This window comes from Fusarium solani (assembly GCF_023522795.1).
Source record: "Fusarium solani strain SB1 chromosome Unknown bctg00000013, whole genome shotgun sequence".
NCBI lineage: Eukaryota > Fungi > Ascomycota > Sordariomycetes > Hypocreales > Nectriaceae > Fusarium > Fusarium solani.
This window is the reverse complement of record NW_027072145.1, coordinates 686,370-701,318: the sequence shown is the minus strand read 5'-3', so window position 1 is coordinate 701,318 and position 14,949 is coordinate 686,370. Positions and strand designations below refer to the sequence as shown.

The 14,949-nt window shown below is 50.3% G+C and overlaps 3 protein-coding genes across 3 annotated transcripts; 2 read left to right on the top strand and 1 right to left on the bottom strand.

Annotated features, from left to right (window-relative positions):
• Window positions 1-4,763: 4,763 nt before the first annotated feature.
• MRS44_017118 (uncharacterized protein) lies at window positions 4,764-10,269 on the top strand (the record flags this gene model as incomplete). Its single annotated transcript, XM_065617619.1, has 4 exons — window positions 4,764-4,877; window positions 4,932-6,177; window positions 6,821-7,238; window positions 7,338-10,269. The coding sequence occupies 4 exons, from the start codon at window positions 4,764-4,766 to the stop codon at window positions 10,267-10,269; spliced, it is 4,710 nt and encodes a 1,569-aa protein (XP_065473691.1).
• A 4-nt stretch (window positions 10,270-10,273) lies between these two features.
• Window positions 10,274-10,913, bottom strand: MRS44_017117 (uncharacterized protein; the record flags this gene model as incomplete). The annotated part of the gene is made up of 2 exons (XM_046273025.2): window positions 10,274-10,615; window positions 10,671-10,913. The coding sequence occupies 2 exons, from the start codon at window positions 10,911-10,913 to the stop codon at window positions 10,274-10,276; spliced, it is 585 nt and encodes a 194-aa protein (XP_046127031.1).
• Window positions 10,914-12,571: 1,658 nt separating this feature from the next.
• On the top strand, window positions 12,572-14,395 carry MRS44_017116 (uncharacterized protein; the record flags this gene model as incomplete). The annotated part of the gene is made up of 1 exon (XM_046277380.2): window positions 12,572-14,395. One exon carries the CDS (start codon window positions 12,572-12,574, stop codon window positions 14,393-14,395), a length of 1,824 nt encoding a protein of 607 aa, XP_046127030.1.
• Between the last annotated feature and the right edge of the window lie 554 nt (window positions 14,396-14,949).

Below are 14,949 nucleotides of genomic sequence, written 5' to 3'. Positions count from 1 at the left end.
AATCGCAAGACAGAAACCCAAAGAAGCATTCGAGACGTAGCGGTCTACCGCCTCCCCAGAGCAATATAAGAGATTCAATCTCAAGGCGACCATAGCGTGCCCGCCGGAGCTTTCGCTCCCGCGAGCAATCTTACACCATCTACTCGCAGCGAGATCCCTTCATAGGGACTTCGCCGCATATCATAAGAGATTTGACCACAGCGAAGCACGAGTGGTCTACTCGTGCAACCGACGCAAATCACCGGATCATATCTTCTATTGCAGAAAGGTGCCACCGCGTCATCGAATGAGACTGGCACCCTCACCGAATGCAGCAGTAAACCTCGCAATAGGAAAAGACTTCACCAAGTTCGTCAAGCTGTCCAAATCAAGCGCCATCTTTGATAAGATCTGCCCTCGCTACTAGACGAGACTGACTCGAGACGCACTTGCGTCCCTTACCTCTTTTATCTTTTCTTCTTTTCTTTTGTTACCTCTTCTTTCTACCTGGACTCGGCTAGGTGGGGGATGCCGCAACGCCCTCCATCTGACCGTGACCACGCGTGCCCATGGCCCCAGCATGGCCGTCCTGGTCACAGGCTTGTCTTGCGGCTACTGTTTCCAAGTCGCGCCTGGTCATCCCGCTGACGGGTAACAGGCTCGATACGATGCGCCGTTTGTGCCGATGATATGCTGGATAGTGTGGTCTGCTGTCGGTTTTCGCAGAAAAGTCATAGATAGACCCCCCTAGCTCAGCACGTCCAGTGCCCCAGTAGGGGACTTTTCGGGCCCATTGGCCCCCGGACGAAAAATATACATACATATATACATACATAGGCTGGCCCCTCTCCAGCAGGAGAGGGGCCAGCCTATTAAGGCACGTACATCAGACCCCCAGGTACGTATGGACTTTAGGAGACCATGGCAAATTGCCAGACAACTAATTCCACAGGGATCAATGATAGCACCAGTCAATTGATGAGAATTATCTAAAGAACAAAATAAATGGAACAGCCATGTGCTCGGGCACAGCTATTTAAGTTCATGTCGTCAGGATTGGAGTCCTTGACGCGGCAAGCTGGATGTGAAACCGGAAACACGACTCCAAGTACGGGCCACGTTTCACATTCGGTCGGACAAACCTAGTGGTGATATGCGACACACTGCCAGCCGAACCAACAACATTCTTCTGATTCCCTTGGTGCGTTTAAAAATTGTAGTGAAAGCCTATCAAACCAGTCTACGCAGTCCGTCCGCGCCGTAGAGGCCACACCAGCTACTCTATTGTCGTGCTCATAGAATTAGTGTTCAAAGCCTCTGAAACAGTCAAGTACATGTACCTCTGCCTCCTTGAACTGGTACTCTTGGCTTGATGGCCTGATGGTCTGAGGTGTCATGGACTCAAAGGTCCTTTGATGCACAGGCAGAACTGGCCGCGTCACAAAGCCGGCACCATGTGGCTGCGTTGCTCAGACTTCTGGTCAACACTGCCGGAAACTGACTTTTCCCATGACCATGAACAACGCCTTTATTGTGCAAGTGCAGGGGAGTTCATATTGCCAAGGACTAATCCTAACTTACAGACCTATCTCGAGGACCACTATTTTGCAGGACACGGCAGGCAGAATCGACCCCATTCTGTCTGACCTGCGAAGTTTTCAGGCGTTATGTCAAGCAAGGGATCCGTACTGTCGAGGTTCTGCAAGGAACAATATCATAGTGACTCGGGATCTAGTCATGGGCCGTTTGCAATAGCTTCGGGATTGGGACATATGGGATGCAATAGACCGACTTCCAGAGAATCCAAAACAAGACAGACTCGCTAGGCCAGCGTTCAATCATATATCCCATGACTGATATTTGTCTCAGCCTCAACGCTAACCATCGAACCTTTAATTTCATGCCAGCACGCGAGAAAGATCTGCCGCGGGCCCACATCCGGCTGTAGAATCCAGACTTGACTTGGCAGCCCGACATGGCCGAGGCCCTCGCTTTGACCCCCCGAATCCAAAGCAAGTTCAGGCCTGCAAGGCCAACATCCAATCATATCTACGGAGTACCATGACATTATTTTTTTTCGTCTCAGCCTCAAAGTTAACCATTAACTAAACCTTAATCTCATACCTGCAGGCAAGAAAGCGCAAGAGCAATGTTGCATCAATCACTCTCCTGCCGCAATTTGCTCGCCCCGACTGCTCCTTTGCACCCGTCCTCAGGGTGACTTAAAAAAAAAAAAATTTTAGCAGCCGATAAAACCACCACACTTGGTCCACTGCCCAATACTCCCCGGTTGTGCCATATATGCTAAGCCATCTATTAACTTGGAAGTACCATTGTTTTAAGGATACGCGGCATGGTGGTATTTCTCTCGCTGATAACTACGGGGCAGCAAGGCAGGCGGGGATTGCCGCCTGCCCTTACAGATTGGGGATAATCTAAACGTCAAGAAACTACACCTCCATCACGCGGCCGCGATATGATAGCAGAGGTTCGAGACCTGCTACTTGCAGCCGCCACAGCAAAATTGCCGTTCAGATCCCTCTTTCATCTCTAACTCAAAGATTAACTTTTACATCAATTAAGGATAATGCAAGGTAACTTACATTTCTTGCCAAGTCAGCAACTTGACCCCTACTCTCGCGGTACTATACGAATTAAGGGCTCTATACTCAGTTAAAGTGATAGCAAGTATATTAACAGATCTTCGGTAACATAAATAACACCGTGAGGTATATAAGGGGGACGTGGGACAACACACAGATTTCAATAATATCCTAAAGGCTCTTTCGACCAAAGTGAGCTGCTCAGACTCCTCGTAGGGACAACGCAACGCCTAAACTTAAGTGGTGGAGACAATGGATAAGGATCCACACCATTGTACACACAGACGCTCCTGCATTACATTGCATCCACGCGCGGCTACGGTACCGAGATCCTGCTCAAGGATGGCAAAATGTCTGAGCACTCTTTCGTGCCGCTACAATAGCATTTTTGGAGCCTACGTTACATCCCTAACAAAAGAAATATCACACAAACAGCATCGAGAGTAAGATCTTAACGCAATAAGCTGCGGATCTAGCGATACCGAGGCCTTTAATGACACATACGCATCGTCATTTGGGAACCTAACCGTATTCTCCGCCTCTGAATCTAATGGCCTATTGCCTCTCGTCGCAAAGCCATATATGCATATAAATCGGTACTAGACAGAGGCAACTTAGCCTTATGATATTCTTTCATCATTACCACTCACTCCAGGTCTGCTCTCCTCTATTTCCTTATTAGCGAAATCTGTGCTGGCAAGCCCGAGTCCAAGTCGATAAACTCATCACCTCGCATCGCACTCGGACCGTGACCACCGTGGGTTCCATCCAGTCATTTAGCCCATAACTTTGTTTTTGAGGTGGTGCTTTTGTTGAGCGTTGAGGAGGTCCTGGGCGATGCACTGTGATCTTTCACCTCGCTTCTTATGCCCCACACTATCGAGGCTCGAGACAGGTCAATCTATAAGTACACCTCTTCATCCCCGCCAACTTACACTCCCGAAGTCCTTTATTCGCTTCAACGCACAGACGAAGAGCAAGATACACCAAACAAGCGAAGCATAAAGTTACCACAAAACGAAACCTACAAATTTGGTAAGCCTTGATTTCATTATCACCAAGATTATAGTTGAAAGCCGCTAACTCACAAAGCCACAATCACCCGTATACAAGAACATGCTGGCACTACTACTTCTATACTTTACTATCACTCTAGTGAAAGGAAGTGCCGTCCACATATCGAATGTTCGTGGTTTATGCACGGTATATTTCAACACCTCGGCCTCTTGTCTCACGGCAGAAGACACGATATATGATCTTCACGACAATCTTGGGAAGTTTCCTGCTAAAATAACGGAAGTCCATACTCCCAGTGGCCAGATAATCCAAAAATGCGTTGGACAGATCCCCCCCCCACCTCATGGGCCTTTTGTGCGAACTGGAAAAGCAATCAAGTTTACTCCTACAAACAACCCTTGTACACCATTTTTCAGAGGTATCGTCCCATGTTCTGGTAATGTTGAGAGTGGAGTATCCCAAAGTGTTACTACAGACTGGACTGAAGTTTTGAGTGCTAGTGGTCATGTAGAATTAACATGTATATTCAAAAAGAAGAAAAAGGGTAGCTGAGCACAGGCAGGCGACGACCTTGGGGCCTGCGGCTGGAAGGCTCAGGAAGATTTTGTTGTGTATTGGCAGCTACGGGTGGCGGGTTTCGATCTCTAATAATACCAGAATCTCAATGCCAACGGCCTGTTCCATCTAACTCAGACCAAGTCTGCTTCGTAGTCTGTATGATTGTAGTATCGTCCGCAAGCCAGGCAAGGTCGGCCACTGGATGGAAAATCGTGAAAGAGCTGTCACTTGCAATGCTTTCTCAATGTCAATATCAATGAAATTCAGACTGAGTTTTTATGTCCTATTAAGCGAGTTTCATGTGAGACTTGATAATTTTTTATTCTTTAGTTTAGACGAGTACCGGACTTGATCGTGCCTTTGGAACGGTGTGGAAGGGTCCTGTGTATCTCGTCCCAAGAGCAGCCAGCTTGTCTTATCTCGCATACTCTATTTTCCTCTGGCGCCCAATTAACGTACTCCACAAGCGAGCCGACCGCACAAGCGAAGCGATCAAAAATCCCTCAACCTCTCCTCTTTTCATTTGATCAATTATTTCTCAACCACGAAATATGTCACAATTAAATAATGAGGCAAATATCATTCTTGCTCTTCAAGCCCTTCAAAATGACCCAAAACTACGTATCCGGCCCGCTGCAAGGATCTATAATGTCCGTTATACTACTCTTCATGGTCGACTTAACGGCATTCCTGCTCGATGCGATATCATACCGAACTCACGTAAACTGTCTGATCTAGAGGAACAGATCATTGTTCAGTATATTCTCGACCTAGATTCGCGCGGGTTTCCCCCGACTCCGCGGTGTAGAAGAAATGGCCAACCGACTGCTCGCCGACCGCGATGCATCACCTGTCGGAAAGAACTGGGCTTCTAACTTTGTCAAGCGACACCAAGAGCTCAAGACGCGTTTTAATCGTAAATACGATTATCAGAGAGCTAAATGCGAAGATCCGACCCTTATTCGCGAATGGTTTGCGCTCGTGAAGAACACAATCGCGAAATATGGCATCAACCTAGCTGATATCTACAACTTTGATGAGACTGGCTTTATAATGGGCCTGATCGCAAGCGGAATGGTTGTCACAGGCGCGGAAAGGCGTGGAAGACCGAAATCAGTCCAGCCTGGAAACCGGGAATGGGTTACAGTCATCCAGGCGATCAATGCGGAAGGCTGGGCGATCCAGCCGTTCATCGTGGTTGCGGGCCAATATCACCTCGCCAGTTGGTACCAAGAAAGCAACCTCCCGGGCGATTGGGCTATTGCCACGACTAAAAATGGCTGGACCGACAACGAGACGGGCCTTGAGTGGCTAAAGCACTTTGATCGGCACACAAAGGCCCGATCAACCGGTGGCTATCGTCTTCTGATCCTCGATGGCCACGAAAGCCACCACTCGACTGACTTCGAGACATATTGCGAGGAAAACAACATTATCACGCTTTGTATGCCGCCTCATTCATCTCATCTGCTCCAGCCTCTTGACGTCGGGTGCTTTGGACCGCTCAAAAAGGCCTACGGTCTGCAAATAGAGCATCTGATGAGATGCTCTATAACCCACATTTCCAAGACTGACTTCTTTCCGGCCTTTTATGCTGCCCACGAAGCCGCTATGACAGAAAGCAATATCAAGGGGGGTTTTAGAGGAGCCGGGCTTGTTCCTTTAGACCCGGAAAGTGTCATATCAAAGCTTGATGTGCAGCTACGGACTCCAACACCTGTTGAGGAGGAAGCGAGCCTCCCCAACCCTTGGGTCTCAAAGACGCCAAAGACCGTCCTTGAGGCTGGCTCTCAGTCTGAATACCTCAAAAGACGAATTAGAAGGCACCAGAGCAGCTCCCCGGCATCTATTCTTGAGGCACTTGAGTCATTTTCTAAGGGAACGAAGGCAATAATGCATCAGATGGCATTATTAAAGTCTGAGAACCAGATCCTTCGACAGTCAAATGAGGCCCTTAGCAAGCGGCGCAGAGCAAAAAGAACCCGCCTGCAAAATAGAGGGAAGATGACTGTAGATGAGGGTAGGGAAGCAATTGATCAGGTAGCTGTTGATACGCAGGGAGTGGCCGAATCGTCGAGAAGTAGTGGTCAAGGAGAGTCGGCGCGATCGAAGGAAAGGCGTTGTGGAACATGCGGCAAGACGGGTCATAACGCAAGAACATGTCAGATAGTTGTTGCGATGTCTGGAGAAGAGTATAATGATTGATTTTAATTAATCAGAGGCTTTGTTGTGTTTTTATTTGATGATTTTTATTGATGGTTATGATTTTTGATCGCTTCGCTTGTGCGGTCGGCTCGCTTGTGGAGTACGTTATAGCTGAATGACATTATAGCCAAAGGCGAAGCCTTAGGCTGCCCTACTTAAGAATATACGCTAGAAACGCAGTGCATTTCCCCTTTCTAACTAATCACCGTCTAGCATTTCCGCCCCGTATTTCCCCCTCTAGAAACGCACTGCGTTTCTCACGCAGCGCCAATAAAATCAGAAAACCTAAAACGCGAAACGCGTCGCGTTTCCGTCTTCCGACCCCTATTGAATTTAATGCCTTCGCTACTCCAGAACTAAGCAACAACATTCATCATCATCTACTATATTCACATACCTATCCTCTCTACATATAATTTCTCCTTAGCTTCTACCTATTCGTTCTATCTATCATATAGGTCTGGTCGTAATGGCCCGCTTCTCTATCGACGAGAATGGGAATGACCAGCAAGAGCAACATAGCTATCCCGCTCTACCCCTGGCAAAGCTGCAAAAGCTCGAGAGGCTCGGTCTTTATTACAACCTGCCGGAAGCAGCCATCATATGTACCAAGTGCGGCTTTGCTCTCAGTCCTAAACGTGCATCGGAGCATCCGGGCAAGAAGCACGGCATTGCTAGGTCTGCTCGGCATGGTCTCAAGCCCCTCCTATCCTCGTTGAATCTCCCAGATCCAGACACCTTGGCCCTTAGATCCGATGGATCACGACCCCACCCTTACCTTACGGTGCAGGTGGCCTCCTCCTGTAAGCACTGTGGTCTTCGCTCCGCTAGCGAGAAGGTTCTGGCGGATCATCTCAGGGCCAAACACCGCGACAAGTTAGAGCTCGCAACCGGAAAGCAAACCCGGCAGCACCGGCTGCGAGATCATATCCAGCAAGGTGTTTTATTCCAGAGCTAGACATTTAACAATACCAGAAGGTCATGGCTCGTCGGCGCTGACGGCCACTTTGGCGGCAGGTCTGTACCTAGCAGCGTCCTTCTGCAGGCCAGTCCTGATCCTGTCAAACAACTTGCCCAAAAACTGTTTGCAGAGGAACATGCCTGTCTGGAGAATCAGCAGAGCGGCCATCAGAGACTGCCTACGGGTGAGACACCGACCTCTTCTGCCCTCCAGACCAACTGGATGCGGCGCACAGGCTGGGAAACGATACTCAAAGATGCGCGTCACGATATTCTTGTCTCGCTCGCGGAGTTACCCGACTGCAGGACTGACCGTCCTATGCCGCTAGGTGTCCTAGGAGGGGAAGTAATTTACAGCCTGGCACGAGATGAACGAAGATTGGCGTCGATGGTGGCAGCATTGGATCGCCTCCTCGACCAATGCGGCGAGACGGTCCGGGGAACTGATGTCTGCCTGAGAAGGTGGCTTCGCGGCAGGTTTCCAGACCGCCCGTATAAGGCGCCCTTTGAGCTGGTTACCAAGTCATCTTCCGAGAAGGTCTACCGGAAAGAATTGAAGCGCTTTGTCTGCTTCTGGCTTCGACTATTCCGTCTATTGCCGGTGGTCACACGGGAAGTCACAGGCCGAGGATTGAATAAACATCAGTTTAGAGCTCTGCGTGAGCTTTGGGTGGACGACATCTGGAGGTCTGAGGGACCTGTCGATGCGGACACTGGTGATAGTAAGGATGAAGGGCAGGATGGGGAAGAGGACGAGGACGAGGACGAGGATGAGAGTGAAGATGAAGATGAAGATGAAGATGGAGATAATGAGGATGAAGGTAATGATGAGGATGAAGGTGAGCAACAGGACGAAACGGAAGACGGTGGCCAAAGGAGTGTGGCTGCGGATGCAGGCGATCAGTTCGACGCCGAGACAACTTCTACTTGGTCTTTAGACAGCCAGGAGCACCACCCCCAAGACCCCGCCGCCGACATCTTACTACGCTTTTGTTACTTTGCTATTACCGAAGACTTCGAGGGCGGCGTCGCAAGTTCGACGATGCTAGTTTACTTCAGTGCCGTGCGCGGGTTGTCGACCCCTGACGGCGACGAATATCTCCAGCCTCACCGGTTCACTCCCATCCTGGCGAGACTCATATACTGCTCCCGGCTGGTCTTTCTCGAGGCAGTGCTCCCGCGTTTCTCACGAAGTTACGGTGGCATTGCGCGTCGGCCGCGTCACGGGCTGCTGCGAAGACTTAATGCGGACCGACGAGAGTATATGTGCGATGGCACGCTATCGCCCATGGGAGAGTTCCTGAGTCTCCTGTCGTATGGCAATGCTCTTCGGCGGTCTCAGGGGTCGACCTTCCGCTTTCACTGGAGCGATGACGGCGAGGTGCTCTCCTGGGATGGCAACCAACAACTGTCGATGTCAAACTTCCGCGGCCTAGCTCATGAGGTACTACGGTCGGCCACGGCATCCTGCTCCCGTTTGATGTATGACTGGGAGCCTGCGCATGCCGATCTCTCGCAGATCCGGGATAGGCTGTCGATGACAACACCGGGCTACTCCTTCGTATCTGACCCTGCCAACAAGCTAACGGATGCCCATCTCGAACTGCTCCTGAGGGCATGTATCTCTCCGATCGACGGTCTGCTTCGGGCACGGGGTAAAGACCAGAGTACCTGGGACATTAGAGGTGCTCGGTCCTACCTGGAGGCGCATGATGGTTTCTTAAGAGTACTTATGGTGCTCTGTAACATTGATGGCGGCCAGTGTGCGCGAATCTCGGAGTTATTAACACTAGAGTGCTTCAATACTTCATCAAGAGAGCGAGGGGTTTGCATATGGGGTGCAAAGATGTTCTCAATTATCCGACACCATAAGGCTCGACTGGCGACTAACAATGAGTTCTACGTTACACGTTTCTTCTCCCCACTTGTCTCTCGGCTCGTATTCCAGTATCTCGTCTATATACGGCCAGTCGCATTAGCAATACTGCGCAGGTGTTTTCACCAGGAGTCTACCGAAGCACTGCTCTTCTCGCCGCTCTCGCAAATAGGCCTAAAATCAACATCCTGGACCGCCTCAACATTCACCAGAGAGCTTCGACGACATTGTGATACCGCCTCAGGCATCCCGTCAGGCATTGGGGTCCAGTTATATCGCCAAATCTCAATTGCTATTACAGAACGACATGTTCGTGCCGCTGCTGTACGCTTCAATAGATTTGATGATACCACCAGGACGGCGGCGCATAAAGTGGCTTATGCGTGGCAGAGTGGACACAGGCCCATGCAACGGCATACAACCTACGGTCTCGACGGTGCCTACCCAGACCATCTTCAACCCGCACTACTCCAAGCCTATAGCCGGGTTTCAGCAAGCTGGCATGCCTTCTTGTGGGAAGAAGGTGGCAGAACTAGCTATATCTCTGTGGGGTCCGAGCCCGGCGAATTGGAACGTTCAACCGCCAGTGACAGCATCGCACCATCTCAAAAGCGGCCATTTATGTCGGATTCTGCGGAATCACCTTTGGGCCACAAACGACTGCGATTGGGAATTGACTCGTTATCTGCGAGTGGTCCCGTGGCGGCCGGAGTGGTATCGCGGTCTGCTAGTGAAGACTTATTGGCTGTTGGAGTCGACCAAGACAGCATTTCGCCTACTTGTGACGATATACCGAGCTCGCCGCCCGAGAGGCAGACAGATGAAGCTGAGCCCGCGCAAGACAACACACCACCAACAATCGGGCCGTTCGTTCACCTCATACAATTGAATTTGGTTATATGCCTCGACTGCAAGACGGCTGTCTTAGCCAGGCAGGTGAAAGCTGTTGGAGATCACAAGTGTGAGGCGACCAAGGCGGTGGCAAGGTGTAGAAGAAGGAGGAACATTCTACAAGAGATCGTGCCTGTACATAAACAGTGGTTCCCCTACTGCACTTTTAGGATGAATTAAGCAATTAGCATCTTCTCATTTCAACACTGGTATCTCGGTGAGAGCCGATCCAGAGTTCCGTGCTGCCGTTGGCTGGGGAGACATCAGCGAGGTAGCAGTTGGCAACAATGGCAAAGGGGAACTGCGCGTGGTTGAAGGTGAGATCGACATGGACGCGCTGGCGGGAGCCTTTGAAGCCACCCAAAGCGGTGTTACCATTCACGTAGTTCACCTGCGGCTGGGGGCCGAGCATACATGCCAGGACGGCGGCGGCGGGGCCGTTGGCCCAAATGTCGCTGTACATAAGTTCCGGCTGGAGAGGTGGTCCTTGCGACATATTTCCCGTTGGGTTGCCGTCTTCAGAGTTCTGCATCTAGTCAGCAGCTGGTCGGATATCTAGATATAGACAGCGGTTAATTTACGTCGTTGAAGTGAGTGGTGGGCAACTCAGCCATCTCTTCTGCCTCCGCACAGAGAATGTTATTGAGTATCCCTGTATGCCCAATGTTGACTGCATTTTCCAAGACACAAATGCCATCTCGGTGCATTGCTGACACTGCCTTGGCCAGGTGATCATTTGTGATGGTCTGTGACTTCCGTTCCTCATCCGATAGAGGAATGGCCACCACGGACTGACGAGACGATGGGGCTGTGACAGAAGGCATTTGGGCTAAAGTATATCCAAATACAGAGCCAGGAATATAAGTCAAGGAAGAGGGGTCGCCGGACAAGACCTCGTCTCGCGCGTTTTATATCCCTCTCTGCAATGACGACAAAGACGTGGAAATGGGCTATCGCGTGACATAAATTTCCCCCATCGTTCCACTAATCCCGATCGATAATTCCTCTAGAACCTTTTTCCTCCAGGCGGCCTAGAACACTGTGATCCATGGTACTCCTATAGCTCGTATCTTTGCGCTAGGTATAAACTTGCCAGTTAGCTCCCTGGTTAAGTTTCGGCCATTTACCGAATAGAGAATGGCTAGTCTTTAAAACCACCATACAGCCGCGCGCTAACTCGGTATCATGCGGTCGTCAAGCAAGGGATGAAGTGCCCTGCAACATGGTCAAGGGAGTACGCGATTATACAGGGTGCCACACGCAGAAGCGATGGCAGGACTTTGCGACGGCGACGGCGGCTTCGGTCCACGACCCGGTCTGTAGGAGGCAAGGAGGTATACGACCATCTAAAGAGCGTCTTCGCGCGCGCGCGAGCGAGGCCGAGATCAGGGCTCATCAGCCGCAGGCGCAGTCACTTGAACAGACGCCAGTGCGAAATCACATACATCAGCGTTCACAGGTTTTCGGCTCTGGTTAGAGCGCACCGGCCGGGAGCAGACGTACAAAGCGGTTGACCAAGACCTGCTAAGGAACCTGGCCTTTGTGCCCTCTCCTGCATTTTCAACCAGAGGCCTGCTATTAAGTGGAAGCGGGAGTAGTATTGACCATACTCACTTCAACGAACTCTTCTTTAGCTCTACGGATGACGAGCGCAAAATTGGCGCGCTCATTGCAGTCGTGGATGTGGTTATGGATCGATGCGAGCAGACGGCGCGGACGACAAGCAGAACCCTTCTATGTAGGCTGCGCAGTGTACGACCGCACGGATGTTATGCCAGACCCTTTACGTTCGTCAGAAAAGTCGCAAGCAGGACGAATTACCTGTTGCATTCCGAGAAGCCAGAGAACAGTTTCCATTGGATTGAAGATCGTACCAAGCTGGGGCCAGTTGATGGACCCGCGAGTGGAATCTGGGACCCGTGAATTCATGGTGTGATCCTGCCTTGCGAGGGTGCCTCGCCTCCAACTGCTCAAGTATTTGGTGTGAGCTCGGATTTGAGAAATACCATGTTCGTGACGGCGTAAAGCATAAGTGCGCCACAAACCGACGATCCTGCAATACGGTCATTTACCTAGTCGAGACGAGCGCTCGTGGTCATCCGGGTTTACTCATCAAACGCGCCCAAAATGCTCGTCATGGTCTAACTCCTCCTTGGTGTTTTTAGCGGCCCAGAACTCGCAGAAGTGAGGTCCACATCGATGAAACTCGGCCAAATACCACTTCAAGCCATTCCCCGCCTATTAGCGGCCTCTGCGTGTTTCCCCGCGTCTCTCCAGTACTTTATTTTGCCCGATTTCTCGGGATCACCAAAACAGGACTGGGTTCGCAAAGATGGTCATGTGAATTTGCCGGAAAGCGCTACCCTCCTGCAGAATATATTAGATGCACCCCGCAGCTAGTAGACCGAACCTTGCTGCCCCTTCTCATCCACATTCTCTTCAAACACGTTTCCTGGCACACAATTCGATTCATTTGTTCATCATGCGGATTGTGGGCTTTCTCGTTGCATTTGCCAATTCTCTGCATGTAGCCGGCTCGCTGGCTGCAAGTATCAGTCCTCATACATCGAAAGGAGGCGGCCTGCACACTTGGTGGCATGATAAACACCAAGTCAATGACCGCGGTCCAGTGGCCGCCAATGAAGTCCGCCAGTCGCGCAAGTACTCGGTGTCCGTCCGCCTTACAGGCCAGGGGAAATTCCAAGATTCATTTGTCTACGAATCCATTCCGAGGAATGGAAATGGAAAGATGTATGACCCAGCAAACGCTGGCCAGGAGTACAACCTTCAAGACGGCGATGGTATCACCATTGAGTCGGAGGCCAAAATCAACATGGCATGGACGCAGTTCGAATATTCCCAAGACGTTGAAGTCCGAATCAAGTCAACTGACAATTCGGAGCTTGGCCCGGCATCAAACGTTGTGATCCGCCCTTCCAATATCAAGTACACCATCACCTCCCCGGCCGCGAACACAGTTGTCATACGTGTCCCTTATGATGCCAGCGGCCGAAGATTTTCAGTTGAGTTTCAGAATGATCTCTACGCCTATCGTTCGAACGGCCAGTCATACGTGGAATCAGAAGGCCTTCTCGTTAGCGAAGAGCCGCGAAACGCTCTTCTCATCTTCGCTAGCCCTTTCATACCCAAGAAGCTGATTCCATCCAAGACTTCTTCAGACACTCAAGTTCTGAAGCCCGGGAAGATAACCGAGTCGACAATTAGATCAAAGCCTACGCTGTACTTTGAGGCTGGTATCTACTGGATGGAAAAGGACGGCCACTTAGGCAAGAGCCATATCAAACTGGACTCCAATACCCATTACGTCTACTTCGAGCCCGGGACATATATCAAGGGTGCATTCGAATACACAACCTCCAAGAATGGCTTTTATACCATCGGACATGGTGTAGTCTCTGGCGAAAATTATGCTTATATGGCAAACACGGCCAAAAGCTACGTGGCAGAGAAGGACGATCGAACCAGCCTTAGAATCTTTTCACACCAGTCAGTCCTGGATAGCCAGACATGGCATTGTGTTGGGCCGACTGTTAATGCGCCGCCCTTCAATACTGTTGACCTCTTTCCTAAGTACCACACAGATCATGAGGAAGACAATAAGGTCAAACAAGAGATTTCGGACTATAAGCAAGTTGGGGCTTTTTACTTCCAGACAGACGGTCCACAAATCTATGCTGGCACAGTCAAAGACTGCTTTTGGCATGTCAACGATGACGCCATCAAGCTCTACCACTCGAATGCAAAGGTTCAGGATGTGACGGTATGGAAATGTCACAACGATCCAGTTATCCAAATGGGTTGGAAACCGCGCGGTGTCTCTGGAGTTACCATCCAAGGTCTTAGGGTCATCCACACCCGCTGGTTCAAGAGCGAGACCGGTGTTCCGTCTGCAATCATCGGAGCGTCACCGAACTATCAGACCGAGAAGTTTGTGGACGCGTCGAGGACAGTGAGAGGGGAAATTTCGGATATAACTTGCGAAGGGCGTTGTCCAGCTTTATTCCGTATCGCACCTCTTCAGAACTACGACTTGTCAGTGGACGACATCAAGTTTGACGCTTTGCTCAAGGATGACAACGTCCAACTTGGTCAAAGCCTAATTGGAATGAAGATTGGCGAGAATGAAGATGCCTATATTCCAGGACAAGACAAGCTCAAACTGGGTCTCCACATTAAGAATTGGTCAATTGGCGGTAAGAAGGTGGACACGACGAATTGGAGGGTAGATGAACTTGGCCAGCTCAACATTCATCCTGACTTCTGGGGTGACTGGACTATCGCCTAAGACACACATTTGGCTATTTTATGGGTAGGCGATAAGGCCGAGCACGGAGAGCCAGGATGGGCAATTTACGAGAACGTATTCGGTTTCCTATCAAGATATGTATGCGCGGGCATCCATTTACCCGACCTAAAGGTCAGCTTCGTTACATTCGTTGTCGTGAGAGTAACAATCACCCATGCCCTCAATTGGATCTGGAGGCAAATTATCGCTTCATTCAATTCACATTCTGCCCAGCTGGAATGATTATCCTCAATTCAATATACACGATTTGGATCCATGGACAGCTGCCTGTCATCAAGCCAACAGCAAGTGTCACTCTTCACTTCTAATTAGATTCAGTCAAAGTTTTGATAACAGCGTCTGTATTGGTGATTGTCAGCGCGACTTCCGAAAGTTCCTCGGTCCTAGGCTAGGGTACTTCTCGCCGTATCTATATCACTACCTTCTTTACGTACACCATGCTTGGCCCAAACTTTGTGATTCCATATAGCCGCCATCAAACCAAGCTGCGACTTCTTGAACCGAATGCCTGCCCTACGTCGCCGAATATCAAC